The 27659-nt window shown below is 38.4% G+C and overlaps 1 protein-coding gene across 4 annotated transcripts in view; it reads left to right on the forward strand.

The window, feature by feature from the left end:
* The window catches only part of LOC133218669 (transient receptor potential cation channel subfamily M member 3), a 337140-nt gene that overhangs the window by 252855 nt on the left and 56626 nt on the right, over window positions 1–27659 (forward strand). For 2 of the 4 annotated variants that reach the window (XM_061365328.1, XM_061365329.1), the window contains exons 4-7: window positions 576–789; window positions 4379–4503; window positions 10754–10925; window positions 26365–26539. In XM_061365328.1, the coding sequence (XP_061221312.1) occupies window positions 576–789; window positions 4379–4503; window positions 10754–10925; window positions 26365–26539 (686 nt within the window). Of the gene's footprint in view, window positions 1–575; window positions 790–4378; window positions 4504–10753; window positions 10926–26364; window positions 26544–27659 lie in introns of those variants that run through there. The other 2 variants (XM_061365330.1, XM_061365331.1) reach the window with 1 other exon arrangement.

Below are 27659 nucleotides of genomic sequence, written 5' to 3' on the forward strand. Positions count from 1 at the left end.
ACAGAGAAAAGCCAAGAGCTGCAAATGTGTAAATGTGTTCCATAGCACTTTCTGGTCCTGTACATTGTTAGGCAAATTCATGAATCTATACAAACCAATCTTAAGTCATTCATCTGACAAGTACCTGTTCAGAACTCTTGCTCAGTTTAAATTTACTTGTGCTTGAACAACCAAGTTTTTTTCTGCTATTTCCTACCTTTGGAGAGTTTGACTTGTTAATTTGAAAATAAGATGCAAGTGAACGCACGGTTGTGACTCTTGATTACATAGGTCATCTTTGGTCAGTCACTTAAAGTTTGCTCCAGCTTTTGGATCCATAAGTTAAAGACATCTTTCAAGCATTGCTAAGCATATTGAAACAGTCAATGACTAAGTAAAGAAAAACTGTCCAGCATATGAATTGCAGGTATTCCATGATTGCTAGTTGCCTACTTTCATAACTTTTGAAAAATCATGAAGTTAGCAATTAGTTAGTGCTTCTGTCATAAAGGCTGCCTTTTTTCAGTGATCCATTTGCATACATCTTTGTATAACCAATCTTTCTTTCTCTCTCACTACTGCCCTTATTCCTGCAGTATGTACGTGTGTCTTTTGACACAAAGCCTGACCTTCTTCTGCATCTGATGACCAAAGAGTGGCAGCTTGAGCTCCCTAAACTTCTCATCTCTGTGCACGGGGGCCTTCAGAATTTTGAACTTCAGCCAAAACTCAAGCAAGTCTTTGGAAAAGGCCTCATTAAGGCTGCTATGACAACCGGAGCATGGATATTTACTGGAGGAGTAAACACAGGTAACAGCAACATTGAAATGAAAGCAGAGTGGCTTCTAGGAGTTCATCACAGAAAAAAATCAGGACTGGTGAGGTTAAGAAGCCATTCTGTATTTTACTTTATTAGTGTTGGCTGTACTATGTGCAAACAAGAAAAATGTCAAGTTCATACTAGCCTGAGAACTGCCAGAGAATAAAAGGTTTGCTAAAGCATGGAAAACACACTGGGGAGCTGAAAATAAAGCCTCCTGTAAGGCAATTATATTAGTATATTGCCAGTGAAGACTTTGCAACAGTAAGCTACAGGGAGGAACTACTAATGAGAAACTGAAGTCGAGCTCTTATTACATAAAATGGAAAACACTCATCCAGAAAATACCTCTATTTTATCTTATAAGATGATCTGAAACATGAAAAGAAGAAAGATTCTGTGTTGTGGATGTGGTAGAAAATTTTATTGTGAAGTATTACTTTTTTTTTTCCTTTCTTGTAGACAGCTTGACCTATTTTTATTTTTTTTTTTTCTAATGCCCCTGCCGCAGGAACAATAACTTTGCATTTGTACTCAAAAGAACATCTGTAACATCCTAGATGGTGTCCTAGTGACCCAAGATAGCAGCTGGCCCAGCTCTGCTGGGAGAAACCATGAAGGTTTTGGGAAAAAGCTGCAAAATATGGTTCCCTAGATAGAAAAGGTTGAGCAGTGGCTTCCCATTTACCCTCCCTGGAAGAGGCAGGAAGAAGGACAGATACAGGGGAAAGTCAAACAGTTCTGCTAGAGATAAAAGCAAAAAGTTTTGAGCTGGGACAGGTATTTGTAGATTCTTATGTTATTCTCATTTGCTGCAGTAACAAAGCTATAATTTATTAATTTACTAATCACACACACTGTATCTTCTTATTGTCTATGGAAAATACTGTAATCAGTCCATCAGACATTAAATTTAGTGCATTTTAGGTAACCCCCTACATATTTGAATATGAGTGCTTAATAGGAGTCTTGGGCTTTTTAGTTTCCAAAGCACATCAAATTTAAAACTTGTCCTGGTTCAGCTGTAACAGTTATTTTTCTCCTTCCTAGTAGCTGGTGCAGTGCTGTGTTTTGACTTTAGTCTGGGAACAGCGCTGATAACGCTGATGTTTTAGCTGTTGCTAAGTAGCTGTTATGCTGATCAAGGACTTTTGAGTCTCTTATGCTCTGCCAGTGAGGAGGGGCACAAGAAGCTGTGAGGAAGCAGAGGCAGGACACCTGACCCAAACTAGCTGAAGGGGTGTTCCATACCACAGCGTGTCATGCCCAGTGTATAAACAGGGGGGATTACCGGGAAGGCCCAGATCACTCTTGGGTCAGGCTGGGTATCAGTCAGTAGGTGTTGAGCAACTGTATTGTGCATCACTTATGTTTAGGGGTATTTTTCCCTTTTTAGTTTTATATTCTCTCCCCTTGTTTTTTCTCATTATTATTGGTGGTAGTAGTAGTAGTTTTATATTATACTTTAGTTATCGGACTGTTTTGATCTGTGGGACTGACATTCTTTTGATTCTCCTCCCCATCCTGCTGGGAGCAGGGGGGGGAAAAGGGGGAAGTGAGTGAATGGCTGTGTGGTTCTGATTCACCGGCTGGGCTTAAACCATGACAAAACTATATTCAGTTTTATCGCAGTACCAGTATAAATAGCAGGAAAAAAAAAAGGCATAGCTTCTGGACTGTCACATATATAGGATATCCCCCACATCTCTGCAGAACAAGGAAGAAAAGCAGGTTAAATGTTGACCTGTATACTGTGATGTTAATAGTTACCTTAGTTGATATAGTAGTGTACTGAAGATGGCAGATATAAATTTTAAGTTAAAAGCAGGTTAGGAAACTGTAGGTAATGTACACTTCTTGCAGTGGATTACCATAGGAACTGTAGGAATCAAACTACAGAAATACTGTAAACAAGGGCTGACTGTAACATGTGCATTTGGCAAATGCACATCTGCTTCATACCATTCCTCATATCCTCATAGTTGCAAATGACAAAACAATACGAATGAACCAGGGAAGTCCACATATTTACAGCTGTAAAGGATTTTTTTCCCTGTAATCAAAATTACCTAAATAAAACAATAAAGCTCAAGTTGCTGAGTGTCATTTTAAAAACATACAGTTCCAGAAGCACTTCTGCATCACCAGTGATACCTCATTGATGGTTTTGATTTCTGGAGGATAGCAGTTTATTGCTCTGGGGCTAGGTTTTCAAACTCTGTAGGTGAAAATTAAGTGTTTTAACTCTATGTGAAATCGCACAAATTGGGAAGTTCTGAGTACAGGCTTTTCTGTTGATGATGAATTTTTAAATCAGATTTCTTTTAAGGAAAAGTATAACTGAAAAATTCTGAAATACTGCTGTTGGACTGAGAATCAATGATCTGATAGGAGTGGTGCATACGTGGCTATAACCATGACTGTTCAATAACTTAAACAAATTGTTCTGAATATTCATGTCAGGCAGAAAGCTGATTATTCTAAGCTGCAGAATGTTTTCGTAGTCAAAGGAAATTTTCTGCTTTGAATCCTTTGGGTTGCTAGATCGTATATTAATTCATACTCGATTGCAAGTACATATTTGGTTGGGTTTTTTTTTCTTACCTTTCCACCACAAGAAGGAAATTAGGCTCCTGGACTTAAAGGTTAAGTTGTTTTTCTTACATGGTTCATTTACAGTTCAGAAAAACTCCAGCTGAAAACACATCTATTGTGTGACTGTTGTTAATTCCAATCTAGTCATCTTGAAAGTGTGGACACTGAACAAGAAGCAAACACAGAACTGAGTTACAGATAACATCTGCAGCCAATCCACAGTTTTGTTCCAGTGCGGCCACATCACAAAAGTAGTTATTGATACACAGCTAAAAAAAAAAGTATTTTATGAAAATCAAGGGGGAGTGACACCTGTCTGCTGCAAAGAGATGCCACTGAAACAGTGACAAAGATGTCCTAAAGCATACAAGAAGCATTATCAGAAAGCACTTGGAAAAGAGCTGGCACAGTCATTCTTTCTGTGCTAATTTTTGTTTTCTCACTGATCCTCAGGCATCTTCTAATACTCTGCTGGAAGCTATGTCAGGTGACTGTTTGGAAAGAATGGTAGACTAGCTCACCACAGGGTAGTGTAATGATGTTTTCACATTTACGTCCCTTAGTCAGACAGAAGGGAACATTTATGTGCCATACTTTTATTTTTTTCTTTGCTGCAGGGGGGATGGAGGGTGTAATTCTTGTGCTTCTTTCTGTGTTTGGGAAGGATGCAAGTGCTTACATGTGCATATATATTTGTGAAGACAAGTGCAGATAAACAGGTTATGGTCAGGTGTCAACATTTCCATTCCTGTTTCTAGAGCTGTGCAATTTTTTCTTGCTACTTCTTTCAGTATTTTTTAGATTAGGTAAAATAGACTTATAATATTACAGTAATAATAATCAACAGGAATATATTCATGGTTTTTCTTAATTGTAAGTGTATGCACAGGTGTTTCCTAAAAAAGAATTCTGTACTAAATCCATACTATAATCAACAAAAAGGATGTAATTATGGATTTTTGCTTTATGCTGTTTCTTCCCCAGGAGTCATTCGGCATGTTGGAGATGCACTGAAAGATCATGCCTCAAAATCTAGAGGGAAGATCTGCACCATTGGTATCGCTCCCTGGGGGATTGTGGAAAATCAAGAGGATCTGATTGGCAAAGATGTAAGCCCTCTATGGACATAGATCACCCCAAGTCTTCCAGTTGTTTTTCCTCTCCTCTCCATCCCTCACTTAGTCTCACATAGAATTAAGTCTGCAGCAAAAAATCAGTATGTACACAGGCTTTCCATTATGGTTGATACCCATTTTGACATAGGAACAGTAAAAAATCCCACAATGTACAGTTGCTAAAACTAAATTATAAAGAAAATTTGTTAAAAAATTCATTGAAAATACATTGAAGTTTCATTCTTAGAACACTGTGACCCTGAAAAGTGCCTAAGGAAACACTGATTGCAAAGCTTAAAGTCTGATTAATTTTGAAATAGTACCATAATGTGTTCTTTTTAAACCTATATGATCCCTCATAAAGATTAACCTCTCCTATTTTAAGTACATGTGCAGTTTACTTATGCTGGTTATATGTTACCTAAAGCTTCTATGAGCCCTCTTTTTTAACCCTCACCTCTAGCTAATTCACAAACAATCTTCCTGAGAACCAGTGGGGTAACTTTGAGTGGAGAAGAGATGTAGGCTTCATTCTGCTTCATTCATAATGAATGTTTTTCTTGTCTACATTGCACTACAGCATTCTTCTCAGGATGTTCATCCATTAGCAAGCTTGGGAGGTGAAGAACATTCAATTATCAGTTATGTCAGAAGGAATTACAATGAGTATGAAGAAATTGATCCAACTGGAATTCATTGCAATTCACTGTTAAAGTACAGCCATTAGAGGGAATTGTATCAGCATGGGGTTTTCTACTCTTAATACCACCAGCGCATGTATAATAGGATTACCAATATATACACACAGGACTTTGCAACAGTTCTGAGTCATTAATAAACCCATCTAAGATGCAGTGCAAAAAAATGACCCGCAGAAATAGCTAACCACAAAGATGAGGTGTGTCTTGTTATGTAAGTATAATGTACACATCAGTTTCAAATAAGTAGTCTTTACTGACTATGCATAGACTTCTGGAAGCTTTGCAGGAAGAAAGAAGGCAAGCAAGTACCTCAAATTAGTTGTGAATTTTGCGACATTTTAATTGCTCCATTAGTTAGTTCCACCTGTTCGAAAACTAGCACCCTCTGTTCACAGCTAGTCACCACCTGTTAAAGGAGCTCTCTTACAGAAAGAAATTAATTAAGAAACCAGTTTCTCAGCTGTTCCATCCAAATGGAGTGGCCCTCTCCCCCCACCCCCAATTTCTTGTTTCATTAGGACACTTTTTCCTTTAAATATCCTTCCAATTTAACAGGAAGCCAAGAAGTTGAATGCAAACTTGCTCATCAAACAGAAAGTGACAAAAGTTTAAAAAAGCATAAGGAAAACAACTTTGGATAAAGTCTTCCATTAAGGCAGCCACAATTATATCAGTAGCATTACAATTACAGGTTCATCTCTAAATAGTTCTGAAATGTATCTGTGATAGACAAAATTGAAGTTTTTCCACCAAGCCTCCTGGCCCCAATTAGTTTCATAAAATGATTGATCAATAGCATGATGTAATGCTGAAGCACTTCTAGTTTTATTCATCTTTAATGCACATGTAATGATACCACTTTATGCTTACCAGTATTAAATTTCCTTTTCCATTTTATAGCCTACTCAGGCTGCTTTATGAAGACTTTCTTTAACTCTTCATAGTTCATAGCTTTACACACTCTTCTTAACCTGGAATCTCTTGCAACTCTTTTGAACAGAACGTGAAGCAGCTTGAGGTAGACTACTTGTGTCACTGAATCTTCATAGTAACAGTCTTTGCAAAAAAATTATTTTTTCCTCCTTAATGTTTTCTCTCCCTTCCCCTCAGTTTTCCCCAGATACTAACACCTCAAAAGACTTTCCCTCTTATCCTGTGTGTGCATTTTCTTCAGAAACGTTTGGTGAGGAAGCTTTTTGAAAGCTTTTTAAAAATCAAAGTGTACTGTATTGACTGGCTCATTAGAGGTGAATGCTGTGAAATGAACCAAGAAGGGGAAATATAAATAGTACCAAAGCATGTAAAATGAATCATCATTAAGCAAGAAACAAAGACCACAAAGGATTATGAAGGGTGGGGGGAAAAGTCAACCAATAGTAAAAGGCTTGTCACCCCAGCATCAGTGTGGCTTTATGCCTATATGCACTACGTCTAGTTAAATTATGATCAAAAGTGAAGTTGTCAAAACATACCCTTCCAGCAGCAGGCATATACAGAAAATTGTCTTAGTCATGGGATTTGGGTAGGGAGAAGAAGAGGGGGGAGTTATTGCTGTTGCACGTGACCCAGTGCATGTTGCCTCCCTGCATCTCATGGCGAGTCAGGCATGCTCAGCAGAGCTGTGCTTCTGCCAATGCACCAGCCCTTGTCTTGCCTGTATGGATTTTGAAGTCATAGCTGAGTTCTGTTACATTGTTTTCTGTATTCTGTTGGAACAAGTCCAGAGGAGGGCCAGGAGGATGATCAGGGGACTGGAGCACCTCCCATATGAAGACAGGCTGCGAAAGTTGGGGCTGTTCAGCCTGGAGAAAAGAAGGCTGCGTGGAGACCTCATAGCAGCCTTCCAGTATCTGAAGGGGGCCTAGAGGGATGCTGGGGAGGGACTCTTCATTAGGGACTGTAGTGGTAGGACAAGGGGTAATGGGTTAAAACTTAAACAGGGGAAATTTAGATTGGATGTAAGGAGGAAATTCTTTCCTGTTAGGGTGGTGAGGCACTGGAATAGGTTGCCCAAGGAGGTTGTGAATGCTCCATCCCTGGCAGTGTTCAAGGCCAGGTTGGACGAGGCCTTGGGTAATATGGTTTAGAGCGAGGTGTCCCTGCCCATGGCAGGGGGGTTGGAACTTGATGATCTTAAGGTCCTTTCCAACCCTAACTATTCTATGATTCTGTGATTTACCAGTCCATCCGAATCACTCAGGCCTTGGGAATCCTAAGGGCTTTCCTCAGAGCCATAAAGAGTACTGGCTGAGCTACGCAAAATATTATTGTTGTCTGCCATTTGTTATATTATGATGGTTAAAGATCCCTAAAGAGACCCATCTTACTCCCCTACTGTAAAAGCAATATAGCAGAAAATAGTGCTCCTCTCAACACACTTAGATTCTAATTTAAAAACAAAGCACACAAGGGAAAGGTAGTTAGTTACTTTACTTCCAATTTTCTGATAAAAGAGCTGAGAGAGTAAGATAGCTTGCTCAGTCTTGTAGAAAACTTGGATTATAAACAAGTTTCTCCCAACATACACAGCCATTCTTCCTTTTAAAAGAGTGCACTTTAGAGTCTTTATAGCATGTACATCTTTCTTTTCAGGGTCTATTTAGTCCTCAAGTAATCAGTAAGTATATATTACTTGTATATAATATTATATATACATATGTACATACATATATTATTGTCACTGGATTTGCTGTTACCAATTTTGACTTGATTTTGGTAGCTACTTTTCAATTCCTTCCAGAAAGATTAAAGATTAAGACCAAATCAAATTGCTGGGAAAAAAAGAAAACAAAAGATTACAAATAATCATAAATAGTTCACAGGTTTTTTTCACTTTACGTTTTATCCAGTGTCAAAGTATCAGTGCCCCCTTCCAGGCTGGGTCAGGAAATAATTACAATAAGGAAAGCTGTGATGAAAAGAAATTCAGCTCTCTCATTGCAAACTGCAAGGTAGGAAGCATACCTGGGGCAAAGCTGAGGACTAGCATATTTGTAGCATACACGGGGAATTTGGACCATCATGCTTCCAGGATCCTCTAAATTAAACCAAGAACTATTCTATTCCCTGGTGTACCCCAGAACAGTAAGGCTGTGAAGAAGGCTTAATTTGAACAACAGCTTCCCTGCTTCAAAGCATGGCTGCTGTCACATTCATTAACCTATATTTAGAGGGGTTGTCTTGAGCACAAATGCTGCCTTTCAACTCTGCAGAGAAGCATGCCAGGGGACATTATTCCCTGTTCTCAGTGCGGAAGGAGGATGAGAGCACATTAAAGTCAAAGTTTTCCCAACCTTTAACCTTACCTGTAAATTGTAAGGGATTGAAAAGAACAAAGGAATAGGAACTGCAAGAGTGAGAAGTTGAAAATCTGCTGACTGTTGTGGAAAAGTAATTCCCCTCAATGAAACAGCATCAAAGCCTGGGATTTTCTTGCCTTCCTGAGGATTTTGCTTATCCTGTTATCAGGAAAACAGTCTGACAGTGTGGTTTGTGAAATTTGTTATTTAAAAAAATGTATTTCAGCTGTTGAATTGTGCATGCTGTGAACAGTTCAATTGAAAATAATTGTATTTTCATTTTCACATCTATAGCATTTATTAAGATTCACCTTGTAGCTAAACAGCAGATACAGAACCAAAGCATAGCCTTCTAAGCTTTTCTAAGTCAGTGTGTGGAGTCTTTGGTGCTGCAGCACCAAAGAACTGCAGATCAAGCTGTCACTATTACAAAGCTTTGAGCTGTGGCTCTTGGGCACAAACCAGAAACTGTCAGTACGATTGCATACGCAGCAGCTTGTAATCATACAATGAACGAGCAACTCAGGTCATTCCTCTTCTATTAGATCATGATGACCTCTGCCCATTATATTATTGAGAGATAAGGCAGGTATTAGTTCAAAAAATCTGTAACTGTTTTAGTTTGATTTTATTTGGTTTCTAGGCATGTGTGAAAGAGCCTGTTTTTCTGACTGTGGCACAGGACACATGATTTCTGCATCTTCAGAAGCTAGTTAATGAACATGTTCCAGCTACATATTGATATTTGCTAAGCTATATATGCCTGCAAAATAAATGTTTTATGAATGGGGCACCAAAAGAAACAGGATAAAAGAAACTTGAGCCAAGGCTATCACCTGTTCTCACAGTGGAGTGCACTGCCTTGCTGTTAGCCATCTGCCTCTTGGTCTTTTCAGAACTATTTCCTCCTTTTTGCAGGATCAACAACTTATAGAGTACTTACCGTCTGTGTGACAGTTTATAACAGCAAAGAAGTCTGTGGGTTTCCCCTTGCCATTCAAGAGCTGACCAAAGTGCTTCAAGCATTCGCAAGTGAAAATAATAAAGAGCAAGAACTCTTGCCAAAAAATTACTAGCACATATTATTTATAAAGTATTGTGTCACAGTTTAAAAAAAGGGAGAAAGGCTTAGAAACAAAGTGGATAGGCTGATAGCTTAAGCGTATACTTGTGCACTAAAAAGCACAAATTTTGTTAGATTTGAAAAATGAACCATGCCAGAGCTGTGAAAAAAATTCCTTGCAGATGAAGTACAGCCCAGCTGAGTTTTGGGACAAGTCACTTTATGGTTTCTTCAGCTGGGACTTTATTTTACAGATTTTCAGAGTTACATCTTTCTGAAAAGACAAGCCATACATAAACAATGCATTTCTAGCAAATGTCTTTGAATAATCAGCCAGGATCCCTCAACATGGCACCAGTGCTTTTGCGACATCAATGTGGTTAATCTTCCTTATGTCATGGGATACCCACTATAATAGCTAACAGCCAAATGAGGCTCAGTGCTATTATTTTGCCTGTCTGGAGGCAACAAGGTACTGCTGGTAGAAGAGTTTCTCATGATGAAAATAAATTAAAGGAAGTGTAGCAAATTTTCTACTGAATGAAACTTTCTAAAGCTGTTGTGAATGCCAGCAACTGCCTTTGTACTATACCATTCTTAAATGGGCCAGTAGTTTTTCCCAAGGAAATTGAAGATTTGGCATAATACTGTGTGTACATCTCTCCAAGAACTTCCAAGACACCTCTGTTGGTGTGTATGCAAAGGACCTCCTGTGTTGATGGCTCTGAATGGACTAGAACAGGGGACATTGTGCTCAGTAGGGTTTGTGAAGGAAGAATCAAAGATTTCAGTCAGATGAGGTGAGGATTTATGGTAACACTACTGAAAGACAGTATGTACAATGTGTGTGCAGTTACACAGACCTTTGGAGGACTGACTGTTAGCCTGACTTGACACTGAAACAGTGGTCGTCGATGGTACTGAAACAGATAACTATGGAAAACCCTTTAACTAGTGTCTGCATCCAAAAGGCCAGTGTTTACAGGATGTGGCCACACTGGTCTAAATACTAAGGTTATTTTCTACTTTACACATAGAAGACAGCTGTGCTTGAGTGCAGTACTTAAAGCAATTTTTTTTTTTTTTTGTATCATCTTGTCAGCTGGCATCTCATAATCAGTTTAGTACAGAGAGTCTTTTCTGTTTAGTACATTTTCTTCTCCTCTGTCTCTAAAATGCAGGTGGTCCGGCCATACCAGACAATGTCCAACCCCATGAGTAAGTTGACAGTGCTCAACAGTATGCATTCTCATTTTATTTTGGCTGACAATGGGACTACTGGTAAATATGGAGCTGAGGTGAAACTTCGCAGACAGCTGGAAAAGCACATTTCACTTCAGAAGATAAATACGAGTGAGTAACATTGTTTGTACTCTTCTATAATTGCAATTATATCAAAGACACTATGAGTTTAAATAAGCAATAATGTCTGTGTATTTTGGGGAGTAGTTCTACTGTCTTAAGTGGTGAGCATGAGCTAACAAAAGCAAATAGTGCTGAACAAAGATAGTAAAATTTTATTTTAGTGTCTGGGCACAGCACAGATAGCTGATTTTGTTTCCAGTAAGTTTCAAACAGTGTTTGTCAAGGCTCTTCAGGTTTAGCTTAGGTCTTTGCTACCCCCCAACTCCTTAAAACATTATACAGTTCTGTTCCCTACACTTTGTAAAGAGTGGAATTAGTAAACGTAGAGAAAAGGGTGGCAAAAAGTAAGGAAGAGCTTTTTATGGTACTTTGCAGATTGGGTGGGAGGTGGTTGAAGTGTGTAGAGTTATATAAAATCCTGCAGTTTGAGATAGTATGATCTAATCCTAGGTTGACCAGCAACAAAAGTTCACGTTTTAAAATGGCATATATGAAGTACTCAAACTGTAGGAAGCAGTGTCAGAAATAATAATCATTTTGAGAACATTTATAAGAAGTATGTGAGATTTTGCAGTTTACAGCACAATGTCATGTTGGAGAAATCTTTATTCTAAAAAATAAATTTCTTTAGAGAGATTTAGTATAATTCAGTTTTGGACAAGAGGCTTATCTGCTGAAAAGTAGTTGATGGATGAACCTTCAAACTTTGATGGTTCAAGTCAAATTCTTGCCTGTCCACTCCAAACACCTACAAAAAATGAAGGATTTCTCTTCTCTGGTTTCTGTCTGCATCATCCTCCCCTCACCTACCAGGAGTATCTGTTTTCCTTCTCTCTTCGCTTTTCTCTGAGGCACTCTATCTTCATTTAACCTCTTCCTTCAAAATCTCTTTCTTATAAACTAAAACCACTTTGGTCTCACAACACTTCTTCAAAATACTTATGTGAGAAAGCTGTTAAGAAGCAAGGTTGCTGGTAAGATTCATATGTCTTGGTTCAGTTATGTTGGTTCTGGAATGTGCCTGCCACATTTTGTTTTCCTTTGTTTTATAAGAAGGTGACTGAGTCCTGGTCAGCCCATAGTTAATAGAAAGGTGACCATATGGATGAGAGTAGTTACCACATGTCTTGTTGGGTCAGCCAAACAGATGGTCACTTTCAGATGCCTTTCCTTACCCTCTTTTCTATCAGAGCAATGGAGGTCCTTCACCCTCTCTATGTAGAGGCACTGCTGTAAAGGGCATCTTCATCCAGACAGGAGTGTGTGTGGCCATGCATGTGTGTCATTCCCATTTTCCACTAGTAAGCATATGGGGTGGGGAAGAATACTGACAGCATCAGACTTTTGTTTGCTGGAGAGCTGGGAAAAGGTACAATTTTTAGTTAATCACCAAACAAAGGAGCAGAGGGCAAGAAAACCAAATACACAGTTGGTAACTTCTTATTTCACCCCCTATCCCTGGACAATAGTGCTGAAAGCAGATTTTATTCTTATTTTTAAGCCTGCCTGACTTCTACACGATAGGCTTGTTATTTTGTCTTATTTACATTCCTTTGCTTCAGCTGTCTTTCTCCAGTGCAGTTCTCTCTTCTGAATATTAGGGATCACACACTATTCACAAAGGAAAATTTCAGTCTTGTGCTTACATATTAAAGACAAACAAAACTGTATTCCCTTCAAATAGATTAGGACAGTGGCAATCTCTTTTATAAAATTTAAGATTAAGTCAGATCATTTGGTATGCCATATAATTCTGAAAGACCCAGCTAGTTTTGTTCCTAATATGGCATCACTGTCTGTCATTCAGCAGTGTCTAATTTCCTGAATGAGTGTACTATTAAATAATAATGATAAAAAACTTGCCTTATGCCCCCCTGTGAAGACTAGAGCATAGATTTCATTGATATTCTGATTCCACTTCATCTTTTTAGCTTTTACAGCTCCCATAGCTCCTATTTTGTCCACAGCAAATATTCAGGACTTAAAAAATGCTTTCCAGGCAAACAGAGAGTACAGTTGTATTTGTGGGTCAGTCTGAGTCTGCCGGCTCAGGACAAAGTCACTCCATTGTGCATTTAGCTAGAGGTCAGTTTCATGGTTCAATGTCCAAGGCAGGTCTTCCTTATTTCCACAAGTGAAGACTATTTTAACACACACCAGCAACCTCACAGTAAGCCACAAGATGTCTCAAATTCATGGTTTTGAAGTGCGTCATTTTGTAGTAAGAAATACTGAAAGTAAGATGAACTTTTCTAAAACTATTTGGATATCAAAAGGAAACATTCAAGATTCATGCAGAATAAGCTTTTCCTTTCCATTCCTTTCCCTCCCTTCCCTTCCCTCCCCTTCCCCCTCTCCTTCCCCCTTCACCCTTCCCTCTTCCCCTTCCTCTTCCCCTTCCCCTTGTAGGATTTCATGCAGAATATTACTGTTCACTATCAATCTGCTATGTTCTTAATTTAAACATGCTGTTTGGTGCTGAAGGTTTGCTCTGCCTCTACAGTATGCTCTTTGAAAACAGACAGATCACAGGCATTGGTTCCTTTGTTCCTTGTATTTAACCTTTCTTATTTATGGTGTTAGTGGATATAGTTGAGTTTTGCTAGGCCTACAAGAAAAAGTTACCTCCAAGTAAGGAATTGATTAAGTAGAATGATTGGGTAGAGAAGGCAATTTGGACAGGGTAATATGTCGACAGTATCTGTTCATGTGACCCGTGGACTTCCCTTTGTCATCCTATGCCTGAGAATATATGAAGGGGGCTGGGACGGCAAAGGGACGTTCAACTGTCATCACTGGCATCTTCTCTGACCATTGCACCATCACCAAATGCATTAGAATTGTCATTTGCTTCAGATTTTTCCTTCATATTCTGTGCAACTCTAGATGCATTTTCATAACTACATAGCTGGAAAGATGTAGGTACAGACTTCTTTCTAGGAGAGGAAGATGGCTGCAAGTTTAAGTTCTGTGAAATATGCATAAAACTGATAAGTGTTTGAACCTTGATTCATTTCAGATTTTGGTAGAGATTGGAAACTTGGGGCTTTTCATCAAAAGCATAATGATGTTGGTGGATAAGGCTCTGGTGACAAGCATAACACAGAAAGGGCTGAGAAAGAGCATGCTCTTAAAAAGTGTTCTTGAAGAACAGATAAATACGCAGTTGATTGAGTGCGAGTGGGTTCATAAATTCCTCTCATGGACTTGACTTTCAATAGATAAGTTTATGGAAAACATATGTGGTTTCATATGACTGATATACAAATAAACCAACAGAGGTAATTTAAGCTCTGTATTATTTGTATATTTTAGATTTATTAAATTCACTACAAAAAAAAAAAAAAACAGAACAAAGACGTAAAAGTAAGAATTAGAAATTATTGTCCTTTTTAGCAAAATTTGTGCTGTTCTGTATTTCAGCTGTTGTAGTTTTCTAGAACAGGTGAGAAAGGGATCATTTTCTGAGATTTTGTAGTGTCAAATATATTGAAAAATATGCAAAATATGAGAAGGAAAGGCTCCTCAATATGAAATTTGAGGTAGTAGAAGCTGGTTAGGTTATTGTGATAACTTTCCGAAGCTCTAACTACAGTATGTGGTATTCACATAATCACATCCAAAGGGAACCAAGAAAAGTACCAAGGAAGACTAGACACACTGTGAAAATTACTGAAACTGTAGCTGCTCCTGAGCCTCCTAGGCCATTACCTACAGCTTATATTTCAAGAAGAGCGAAACCAGTTGGGTCCTGTACTGCTGGCCTAGTAAACTGTTCACTGCTAGGACAAATAGGTTAAGTTTTAACTGCAATCCATAAAGGCTCTGTGGATGTGACTTGAAATGTCAGCTTTGAACAATATATTGACATCCTATAGAAAGTAACCAAGTGGGTTGCTATGGGCTTGTGAGGCTCACAAATCCCAGTGTTTAGTCTTACATAGATTGTTCCAATGTCTTGTCTAACCTCTTGCAAAAACAGGTATGAAAATCAAAATAAGATACCACAAATTTTTCATCATTTTTTACCTGTTACCATCTTTGTTTTCATTTGCAGAATATTTTAGGAACAGTCCAATATTAAATGAAGATATGGTCCAGGTGTCAAGTCCACAGATTTGTCACTGACACATCTGGCAGGATGGCAGTTACATCACTAGGTAGATTTAGACAAATGAGGAAGGAGCACTGGACAAATAAATATGAAAGTACTGAGATGAGGGAGAAGAGAAAGGAGAACAGGTTGGGGCACATGAAATGCAATCATACTCTTAGTAAAGAGAATTAAAAATAGAGGAGATAAAAGGGGATTATAGATTAGACACAAGAAGACTGAGAAAAAGTGAAAGTGATACCTAAAAGGATACTAAAGGATACTAAAAAGGAAATTTGAAGATGAGAATGCAGAATGGAAATGACGATAACAAGGGGAACAAAGAGAGAATGAATGCAAATCACAAAAGAAACAATAAAACTGGACAAAATAAAATCATAATAGTAAATTTTTAAATGGGGTTGGGAAGCATGAAAAGGAAAAAGGAAATTATAGCAGGTGAAATTCAATGAGTCTATGGTAGACAAAAAGTAAAATAATAAATTGAAAACCAAAAATAAGTCCCATGGTTGTGAGCTCTGTTTCATTCTGTCACACACAATCCTTTAAATTTGAGAAGAAACAAATATTCTTAGAAGTTGTTGTATTGGCTTACTGGAGCACTTTGGTTTCTCTAAATATAGGGCATGTAATGAAGCCTCCAATCAAATGGAGAAATTCTACTAAATTTGTGAAAATAGAAAACTGTTGTTCAGAAAAGGGTAGAATGAGTCCAGGCTCCTTCTCAAAAAAAAATAAAAAAAAAAAAGTCCGTCATTTTCTCTGCTCTTATTATTGAACAGTCTTTTCAGGGATTAAAATAAATACCTGCCTCATCTTTGTCAAATCTGGAGTAGTAGCAACTGTTCTGTCTGGAGAAGAAACTGGAGATAAGGGGTGAGGAAAAGGGAGAGCTGACTGTCAGAAGTGCAGCTATGTGAAATTAAGTTTGAGCTGGTTGTGGCATCTCTCTCCATCACCCTGTGAAGGCAAGCTGCATTCCCCTTTTTCCAGTCATGTTCACTTAGTAGTTAATAGTGTAATTGTTCTGGTGGTAAATTACTACAGCTGTGATTTGCTGTAGATCTATGGTACATGCAGTTAATCAAATCTCTTTGCTATTGGTATTGATATTTTAGCCAAAATTGTTTCATACACATCAGGAGGTGTTTCCAAAAGGCCTGAAGGCTGAAAATAATAGAAATAATAGCCCGGGGGGGCGGGGGGTTATTTGAAACAAATAACCAAACCAACAAAAAAAACCAAGCAACAAACAACAGAAAAAAAAAAACACCACACATCAATCTGTAATGTTATTTCAGTGTAACGTAAAGGAAGGATCTGTATTGTTTCAGGATGTTCTCTGTTATTACTTAGCCCCTCTGAGGCAGTTGGGACATTAAGCAGTACCACATAGATGTCCAGAGGTGATACTGTGCAAATTTTTTAAAGACTGCTGTACATCCAAAACCATTTTATATCTATTTGAGCAGCACTTACCCTGTGGTTAGACACACTCTATTAGCGACCAAAAAACAGTATCTGTTGACTCTGTATTGCAGTAAGGCAAATATTAGTTCAGAAATTAAAAATTACATTCCTCAAACTTTTAAGTTCATGCTGGGGAGATTTTTACTTATTAAAATTCCAGAGCATATTTCATTGTTTATTCATTCCGTGTAAATACTAGGATATCCAAGTGCTACACAAATGTTTTTGAAAGCCACAGGGTTTATGTGGTGTGTTTCTTTCAGCCTTTGCTGATGCAACATGCTGTTGCATATTCTACTAGGCCTATGAAATATAGCAATGACCTGGAAGTCAGAATTTTAAGACAAGACTTCTTGAGCTCTAAGGGCTTTCTTTGTTGTTTTTTTTTTTTAATTCCCAACTTCCAACTTGTTTTTCAAGACAACATAAACCTCATATTCTGCAAAGAAATCAAAATTATATAGTATTTTGCCTTGTTTCAAATATGAATGATTAATTAATGCCCATTAGTTGATTTCCACTGAAAAATTGTAATTTATCTCACATATTTCAGTTAAAATCAAGATCAGATTTTATCAAAATATAGTTCAAAACTGTCAAAAAGATCATAAGCCCATGCACATTCTTGTTGAACTTCACAACACTTTGTCTTCCACTGAGAGCTAAATGGGATTTTCAGTTGAATGCTCCTGATAAACAATCCTGAATTGTATCCTTATCTGTTAAGTGAGTAGCCTGTATGTGAGAAACACATAATCTGTTAGATACAATTAAGGAATTGCTATACTGGCACTTGCTTAAGGATTAAAGGCTCACTTGTGCAGGGTGGCATTGGTGTTTCTAATCCTAGTTAGTAGAGTCACATGTATAAATTCATAATTTCATGATTTTTGTATTTATTTTTCATAAATATGGGATTCAAATGCAGCTGAGTTTTATTTCAGTTGTTACACATCCCAGGCATTTGTAACAATCAGTGAGAATCAAACTAAGATGGTTAGGATTTACCAAATTAAAGTGAGGATCAAGATACCTGTTGGTAATAGAGTTGTAGTAAAGGCATTCAGAATTCATTTGTGTAAAGATTAAACAAACCTCTGAAAACAGGTTTCAGGGCCAAGTTGCTAAAAACTTGTATTTTGAAGTTTCTAGTTTTGATCATCATATCATAGTTCTATGTGAAAGTATAGGGTGATTATCATGTCTGTAAGGGGAGGGATGATTGCCTTCAGTATTCAAAAAGAAAACAATATTCAAAAAGAAAACTTCAAAAAGGCCACTTGCCTTTACATTTATTGTTACAGTGACTAACGCTTAAGCCAGATATCCACCAACAACTGGGCCCTTAAATGATAGACTAGGCTGCAACTAAAAGTGGGATTGTGTCATACCTCAGAGCAACAGAAGTACTTGCTGGCTACCAAGAGCAGCAGTTTGTCAGGGAGGAGGAAGGCACCAGCACAGGGCTAGCGAAACAACCTTGAAACTCAAGGAGTTTTTAACTCCAGAGGTATGGGTAGCACAAAGTTCCTGAAGTCATATGTGCAAAGGAAGCTATGTTCCAAATTAAGCAGCACCTAGTTAGAAAAGCAAAGGTCAGAGAGAATCATTTCGTAGTATCTTTGGGAAAACTTCTGTGTAAGGAAGCATCATTTTCCATCAGCTGGAACAGCATTTAAACCAAACCAAACAAACAAACAAACAAAAAAAATTACTACGAAGGCAGGAAAATCTGGAAGAAACAAAGGTCCTCATTATGTAAAATCGCATGTGACAGGAAAAGCTTAAAATTATCTGACTTTGCATGCAAATTAATTCTACTTCTGCACATGAAAAGATATGAAGATTTGAGTTTCAGGAAACCTACAGGGCATTTATGCTAAACAACCTGTGCAAAATGGTCTATATACTGTGCAGCTGCAAACACTTGCAGGCGCACTAAGATGTATATAGTTGTTGATTTATATTTTTGGACTTCTATTTTATTACTCTATTGGTTGGCTCCTAGAAGAGCCTAGACTTTACCCCTTACAAAAGCCATTGTTCTAAAAGAATTTTGCATGTATTAAGGTAGCTGTTGCCCACAATTGGTAAACCTTTTGTAGGACATAATGCAAGTTAGAGGCCTAAAGCAAATCGGAAGCCTGTCATGGAAAATTTTTATTGCTAGGAGTCCATTATCTCATTATCTCAGTTAAGCATGAGAAAACCTATGATGTAATAACTAGTGGAGAAACCTGCTAATTTATGTACCCCACTGTCTGCGGTACATCTAGCATGAGAAATGTTCAGTAACCTGCTGACCTCGAGGGTGGTGCTGTGCAAAACTGTAGAGGCCCCTTAATCATGCAAATATACGTGATTTCATGACAAACTGATCAGTCATTCCAGCTCAGTGTTGCCTTATACATCCCTGTGCACAGCTGCCGTAGGCTCAGGATTTCTAGGAAGGGTGAGAATTCTGTTTCTACACTGCACAGAAGAGCAGAAAATTAAGCTGACTGCACATGCATTGTGCATAGGCTCATGGGAGCTTATTCTCCCCATTCTTTGACACAGCTTGGGCTCACTGCGTTTGGCCATGGTAACTCTGCCTTATGCCCACCATAAGCCTTGAATTCTTCTTTTGCATCCTGCTTCTGGAGAACTTGTACAGCTGCATGCTGTGTGGGAAATGTGACAGATTTCCAGTTGTACACCACTTCTGTGGCTACCGCTATGCAGTACCTGCTCCACTGGGACAGCCACGGGCCCCAACATCCCAAACAAATCCAAATAATTAACAAACTCTGCAGCCAAATTTCCAGGTAGAAAACAAATGTAGGGGAACCCACTTGTCTGTCCTGATGAAGGAGAAGAGGTGGCCAGTGGGATACCAGCTTAGATGCATCTACTGTCACCCGGTGTTAAGATGCAGAAATTAGAGACATTTCTGCCAAGGATAGTGAACTAGAGACTTTTAGTTTTATTTGTGCTGATCTCAGGGGTGAACTTAGAAATAGTATGCAACATACCCATATGTCCCAATTACTCCTATAAACATGCTTAAAAACATGAGTAGTAAAAGCATTCTGTAGTAAATGAGGCATTTTATTCACTTATTGGTCTATAAGAAAGTGGGTTACTCATGTTTAGGTCTTCATAAAAAGAATTAGTAATAATTTATAAGACAGTTGTAGATTATTTATAAATATACTCACAATATAAAATATTCATGTTTTTCCAAGAACTGGGAAAACAAAGTAGGGCTTCTGCAAAACATGGTAGATTTTTTAAAATCCCTTTTCACAGAGCAAAGACATTGTGCAGGGTTTTTTTTTTTTTTTGCTTCCATTTCTAATTTCATTTCTTCTAGTTTGCTGTTTTAACTTACATATTCATGCACTACCCCTGTGTCTGTGGTGAAGTAGGATTATTTCTTAATATGAAGGCCTACAAGTTGCCAGTAATGCTCATCAGGACAAATATTTTGTTATGTATATACTCTCCTGAAATCACAATTGCCAGAAAGTCTCTCACTGGCTCTGTTGCTGGCCACAAAGGCAATAACACAGTAATGAGGCTTAGGTTGACTGTATAAATCTTTTCTGCAATATTGCAGTCTAATTTACAATATTGCACCAGCAATATCCATAGTAGCTGACAATGTGAAACACTTAGCAATCTAGTCTTACCCTGCAAAGATCTATGCTTATTGAAATGCTCCAAATAGAAGTTATTTTTTTAGAAATTAGGATAATGATGAGACTCGGAGAAGTGATTTTAACTCCGAGGTCTTTGGTCCTATTCATCTTCTTTTTGGATGAACCATGATATAAAATGAAAATAAAAACGCTTTTTTGTCTGTATACTATTAATTATGTTATAAGATACTACCTGGCTTTTATTTTTTTTTATGTATTGGAAATGCTAAGATCTCAGTATGTAAGATGGAGATGTTATTAAATGAGAAAGTTGTGAAAATTTGAGAGAGGTGTTCCATACATACCTGCTCTTGAATACAAGCTGAATATTTCCTTTGAAAACCTGAGGAAAAAAAAATATCTCTGGCTTACAAACTGTTTTCAATAACACAGAAAAAATTCAGAGACCATTATAATTAGGAAGATCTTTGATTTCGATATCAGACCTTTACCATCTTGAAACATTGTAAAGCTTGGTACAAAAATGACATCTTCTGGATGTGTGCTGTGAGAAAGCAATCCCAGTACTCCAGTCCAGTTTTGCATCAGCATGGTTTTATCTCAGCATTGCTCCTTTTCCAACAGTCTCAACTCAAGCAATAAACTCCTGTTCTAATGATGATGTCCTTGACTTTGGAAGGAATATATTACCTTTCAATTTGGCATCTCATCTTCTAGCCTGACATTCTTCTTCTGAATGAAGTTGCTGAAACAAGAGTCAGACACTTCTAGTCCATTTTTTGCAGATTATTGTACACTGTGCATACACAAGATGAAATAGTGCTGTTGCGGAGAATTCATGACTCTTGCATTTCTAGCAGATCTAAAAGGAAAAAGTACATTGATTACCAGTTAAAGAGAAGTCCATCAGCTAGGGTCTTCCTAATCACTGAAGTTTTTCTAAACAATCATAAAATGGTTTGGGTTGCAAGGGAGCCTCCAAAGTCATCTAGTCCAATGCCCTGCAATGAGCAGGAACATCTTCCACTAGACCAGGCTGTCCAGAATGACCTTCAACCTGGCCTTGAATGTCTCCAGGGATGAACGTCTACCACCTCTCTGCACAACCTGTTCTAGTACTTTACCACCCTCATGTGAAATTTTTCCTCATGTGCAGACTGAATCTCCCATCTTTTAGTTTAAAACCGTCACCTCTCATCCTATCACAACAGACACTGACAAAAAATTTCTCCCCATCTTTCCTGTAAGCCTCTTTTAAGGACTGAAAGGCTACAGTAAGATCTCCCTGTAGTCTTCTCTTCCCCAGGCTGAACAACCCCAACTCTCTCAGCTTTTCCTTATAGAAGGGGAGCTTCATCCTTCTGATAATTTCTGTGGCCCTTCTCTGGACCCTGTCCAACAGGTACGTACCTGTTTTGTACTGAGAACTCCATATAGGGTCTTACCAGAGCAAACCAGATGGGCAGAGTCACCACCCTTGACCTACTGGCTACACTCATTTGGATGAGGCCCAAGATACGGTTGGCCTTCGGGGCTGCGAGCACACACAGCCCATGTCCAATCTTTCATCCACCAGCACCCCTAAGTCCTTCTCCTCTGAGGTACTCTCAATCCCTTCATTCCCCAGCTGGTATTGATACTGGGGGTTTGCCCCAGCCAAGGTGCAGGATCCTGCACTTGGCCTCATTGACCCTCATGAGGTTCACATGTGCCCACCTCTTGAGCCTGCCCAAGTCCTGCTGGATAGCTTCCTGTCCCCTGGGTGTGTCAACTGCACCACCCAGCTTCATGTCATCTGCAAATTTGCTGATGGTGCACTCAATCCCTTTGTCTATGTCACTGATCAAGATATGAAACAGTATTTGCCTCACTGTGGACCCCTGAGGGATGCCACTTGTCACTGATGTCCCTCCAGATATTGGACTGCTAACCATTACCCTCTGGATGTCGCCATCCAGCCAATTCCTCATCCGCTGAACAGTCCACCTATCAAATCTGTCTCTCTCCAGTTTAGAGAAAAGGGTGTTGTGGGGGACTGTGTCAAAGGCTTTACACAAGTCCAGATAGACAACTTCTATAGCCCTTCTTTTGTCCACTGATGTTGTAACTCCGTCATAGAAGGCCTCTAGGTTGGTCAGGCAGGACTTGCCCTTGGTGAAGTTGTGCTGACTGTCTCAAATCATCCACCTGTCTTCCATGTGCCTTACCATGGATCCTAGAAGGCTCTGAGAGAATGGCTTGGCAGCTACATCAGCCAGTTCTCTCAGGACTTGGGGGTGGATCTCATCAGGTCCCATAGACTTATGTATGTTCAGGTTCTTCAAATGGTCATGAACCTGAGCTTCACTTACAGTGGGAGGCACTTCTAGAAATGTACTTTCTAATTTTATCTCCTCGCTAATAAAACATTATGTTTTTTTAAACAAAAATTATTTATGGGGAACAGTGAAAATGACAAAGAAAAAATTACATCTGTTTGCTGAAACTCATGGAGCACTTCCAAAAGAAAACAAGAAGCAAAAATCAACCTTGTTTTTAAAATATTTTGTTTCAGAAAGACACCTACAAGAATAATTGAAAGAGTTACATTTCAATCTCAAACTTATTCATATATGATAAATTAAGGTTTACATGAGTTGGGCTTTTTTAGCCTCATTGAATTTGTTTTAGTAGCCTCAAATTAGAGGTTGCTTTCATGCTGGATGTGTTCCTGCAGGATTAGGGGAAAATAAAAATGCCATCTGATTAACCACACTGAAAAACAACTGAAACACTTGCAGAGAACTGCTATATGCCATGCAACTGTTGACTAACCATGATTATGTATACTTTTAGAATTACATAGCTGCTCAATATCTAGCAGAATACATGAGGACTTAAAAAATTTCCAGCAGACTGAAGGAACCTGCTTTAGGAACAGTTTGAGATACGTAAGGTGACTGCATCTATAATGGTTTTTGAGCATCACTCCGAAGTCAGTAAGTTTTTCCCTTTTAGTCATACAAGGATGTGAAGAATTCATGCCTCTGATAGCCAGAAATCTTCTGAACTCATGCAAAACTATAAATGGCCAATGTGCTGTATGTCATGGGGGTATTCAGACATATTGTCTCTTCACCCTTCAATTTGCTAAGGAAGATGAGCCAAACTCATCTAATTTTGTCTTTTAGGATTGGGTCTTGATTTTCCATATGCTCCTTCTGGCTTTTTCCTCCATTTGTTCCAGTTTGTTCTTTTTTAACATGGGTGAGCATAATTACAGACAGTATTTTGCATGGAATTTCATGAGTGGCTTACACATTGGCACTGATGTGCCCATATTTCCTACTGAAAATGCTTTGCTATATGATCCTGGAAGGATCATATGTGCTTTCTTTGTGGTCTTGCTATACCAAAGACTCAGTTGTCCTGTGATCAGCTGGATGATACCTTTCTCTTTTCTAGTATTTCTTCCTAATGAGTTCCCAGTTTACAGCAGAATTCATTAATCATCAAGTAAGTTACTTTGCATCTTGCGCTATGAACTTTTCTCTATTAATCCTTATTGTCATCCAGGCCCTATTTGACTCATTACCTAGAATATGTCTTAATATTATCTTATTAAAAGATGTTACTACCAGTTTTAGTTCTTGTTTCGAAGTCATTAATAGTAATTATAGGTTCAGACTAAGTTTTTCAAGACACTTTATTAGTAGTACTGTTGCACATAACAGCTCTACCCGTTAGTTAATTATATACATTCAAAACTGTTCACATTCAGCTTTGCTAACAATTTCATATCTGGCATTATAGAAAATACTTTACAAATTACCACCTTTGGTAAATGTTAGGATCAGGCTTTTAAACACAGCACTGAAGGGTTTCATTGGTCCATAATGAAAGAAAGTGGGCCCTACCAGTCAGTTTCCAGAAGAAAATGCTACAATGCCGAAAAGGAATGCTAATTAAAGGTTTCAGCTAGTTGTGAGCCTCCTAGTCAGAGTTCTTGTTGGAACTGCCCTGTGTTCAGTCTTTTGAGCAAGGACTGAATCAAGAACAGTGAAGGGAAGTCATTATTTAACTCGTATCTTAAAAAACCAGTAGAACTAAAATTGGTGTTAAGTATTTGCTATACAGTGTGGTATAAAGAAAATCTATAAAAAAGCAAGTACTCATAGAAAGTTGAAAGAACTTGGTAACATTAGAGAAGCCAGACCAGTAATAATTAAATGGCAAAATAACTCTTTCCAATTCTGTATTAAAATTTTAACTGAAGAGGGTCTCTCATCAGCCACCATGTGATTATGTTGGGAAGTATCATAAAGAAAAATATTCCACACCAAGAATTTCATTTTTATTCATCTTCCAATAGCAATTGTTCACACACACACACACACACACACACAAACAAACAAAAAAAAAAGAGTTTTTGGACTGGGCATAACTATAAACAACATTTCTTTTGTCACTTGGTAGGAAGGAAAACCTGGGCAGCCTTGTGACATGAAGTTCTATGCTGCATGCTCAACTGCAACCAGATGTATCACATTGCATGTATTATTATGGTAAAAAAATTGTATTATAGGATTCTCAGGGGGAAAATGGGGTTTTATTGCTGACATTTAGAATGCACTTTTAAGGAATGCAGTTTTAAGCATGTGTAAAATGAATGTGGGTAAACAAATTTTCCAAACAAAATTCATCTTTAGCTTAAATCCCTTAAAGTTAATGGAAGTACATGTGGGACTTATAATTCACTTTTCTTAAACAAAGTTTTAAATTTTTCTTTTTTATTTAACTCTGTTCCCTAAAACTGCTTTTTCAGTAAGACTTTTGAAAAAAACTTAACCACCAAAAGAACTTAACTGCTTAGGTAAAGCAGCAATTAAGAGAACTCCTTATTACCAATTAAAAAATTGACAAGTGAGCATTGTGCAAATCATTCTGTTAATCACCGTGTTATGTTCTACCCGTATTACTCTCTTTCATTAGCCCAGATTTTATACTTCTGCGTATAGTTAATATTTATTTACATAAATATTAATTGATATTTATTACCATAATAATATTTATTAACTTCAATGAACACCATGCACTTTCCTTAAGTTATATAATAAAAGAGCCACAAACTGACAGTAGATGCAGCCATAACAAAGCATGCTGGAAGTCTCTCTGGGAAACACAGTGTTTGCTTGTAAAGTAGTTCCAGAGGTGCTTACAATATTTTGCTGTTTCATATAAAGATTTGTGGGGTTTTTAACTTTCTAAGGAATAGTTCACTTAATTTTTTGACAGTAATTAAAATCAACTAGTTCTACTGCCTGGATCCTTTTGAATGTCCCCAGTCTCAACTGGTCAAGAAGTGACAACCAGCTTTTTCAGTCATGTTTACACCAGCCTGGTGTCAGATTGACTTTCTCTAAATCCAGATTTTTCTGGCAAAGTCTGTACTGCAACTTTTGTGGTGGGCTCCCATCTAATTATGTTACAAGTGTTGAAATGAAGATGTCTCTCCTCTGGTTCAAGCACTAGTTCAGCTCTCTCTGGAGATCTGCAAATCAAGGAATATGCTGCCAAATTTGGAGAGAATTCAGAGAAAATTGTAAGACCAACTAGAACTGGAAAACAAACATTGCATTGACTCGTAGCAGAATATGCTTAGTTTACTAAACAGAAGGTGAAAGTGCTATCCACCTGCAACTATCAAATGCATCTTAATACAGCAACAAAAATATCATAGAGAGGATTTTAAAATAGCAAGCAAGGCTGCTGGAAGACCCGATGATTGCAAACTGACACCATGCAAAAATCTACATTACAAGCAAGCTACAAAGTCATGACAGAGCATGTTTGGGAGACTTGTAACTTCTCTGTGCTTTCAAACCAAGATTCACTATTGAAAGAAAAAAAAATAAACATGGTTTATTTCAACCTTAACTATTATATTTAAAACAGTTCTAGAAAATCCTGCTTTGTGAAGTGGAACTGACAAAGTAGCTTTACAGTCCCTTCTGTCTTTAAAATCTATGATTTTCTGAATGTCATTTTCTCTAATGTAACACTTTACTGTCACAATGCAGTAACTTCAGTGTGATCTTTTTTTTTTGTCTATGTTCCGTTATGTTTTGTTTGCTGGCTTTGTATTTTTTTTTCCTTCTCTTTTTGGGTTTGGTTTTGTTTGTTTGTTTGCTTGTTTCGTTCGTTCTTTCTTTTATTCCAGGAATTGGTCAAGGGGTTCCAGTGGTTGCCCTTATTGTGGAAGGAGGTCCCAATGTTATCTCAATTGTTCTGGAGTACCTGAGAGACACTCCTCCTGTTCCTGTTGTGGTATGCGATGGCAGCGGCCGGGCATCTGACATCCTTGCCTTTGGTCACAAATACTCTGAAGAAGGAGGGTAAGTCACTTCATAGTGTTCTCTTTCTTCAACTGCAGGTTCAACTTGATGGTAAGATAGGGGCCAGGAAATTATTAGCAATATAGTGCAAACCAGTGACTTTCTCACGTGGCTGTTTCCCGTTATCAATGCAGGTGAAATACTGAAGGTGTCCAGATAAAAAAAGGGAGAGCTAAAGCAGCGCTATTGACACCTGGTCAAACACGCTTTCTCAAGCATAGCCACCTACAGTCAGTTGCCCAGGACTGTGTCCAGATGGCTTTTACATGTCTCCAAGGACAGCTCTGGACAGCCTGTGCTAATACTCAGTTAGCCACACAGTAAAAAAAAAAGTTTTTCTTGATGCTCAGAGGGAACGTTCTGTGTTTCAGCTTGTGCCCATTGCCTCTGGTCCTGTCACTTGCACCTCTGAAAAAGGTCTGGCCCCATCTTCTTTACACCCTCCGTTTGGGTATCTATATACACTGATGAGATCCCCTCTGAGCCTTCTCTGCTCTGAGCTGAACAGTCCCAGCTCCCTCAGCCTATTCTTGTATGTGAGGCAATCCAGTCCTTTCATCATCTCTGTGGCCCATTGCTGAATGCTGTCCAATATGTCTATGCCTCTCTTGTACTGCAAAACCCAGAACTGGACACAACACTCCAGGTGTGTACTCACCAGTGTTGAAGAGACAGGGTCACCTGCCCCAGGATACCGTTAGCCTTTGTGGTTGCAATGGCATTTTGCTGGCTCATGTTCAACTTGGTGTCCACCAGAGCCCAAGTCCTTTTCTGTCAAACACCTTTCTTGCTGGGAGGCCCTCAGCATGTACTGGTAAATGGGGTTGCTCCTTCTCAAGTACAGGCTGCTCATGATGCTCATTTGAAAATACTGGAGCTTTCTTGGCCCGTACCATTGTGGCTGCCTTTTCCTTATTCTTACCTGGCAGCAACAGGCACCCCTGAAGGGTTCGCAGGTGTTCTGCAATGATTGTGAACCTTGTTCTCAGAAGCCCCCCAAGGTAAAATCAAGTCTGCTGCTCAGAGTAGGAAATAAAGAATAAAGAAGGATTTAATAATTTGAAATTGGAATGAAAACCATCTCAGATTCTATAACTAAGCACTAAGTAGCTGCAATAAT

This window comes from Neopsephotus bourkii, unplaced genomic scaffold (genome assembly GCF_033783945.1).
Source record: "Neopsephotus bourkii isolate Nb327-2 ecotype Australia unplaced genomic scaffold, CSIRO-AGI_Nbou_v1 NB_1281, whole genome shotgun sequence".
Taxonomy (NCBI): domain Eukaryota; kingdom Metazoa; phylum Chordata; class Aves; order Psittaciformes; family Psittacidae; genus Neopsephotus; species Neopsephotus bourkii.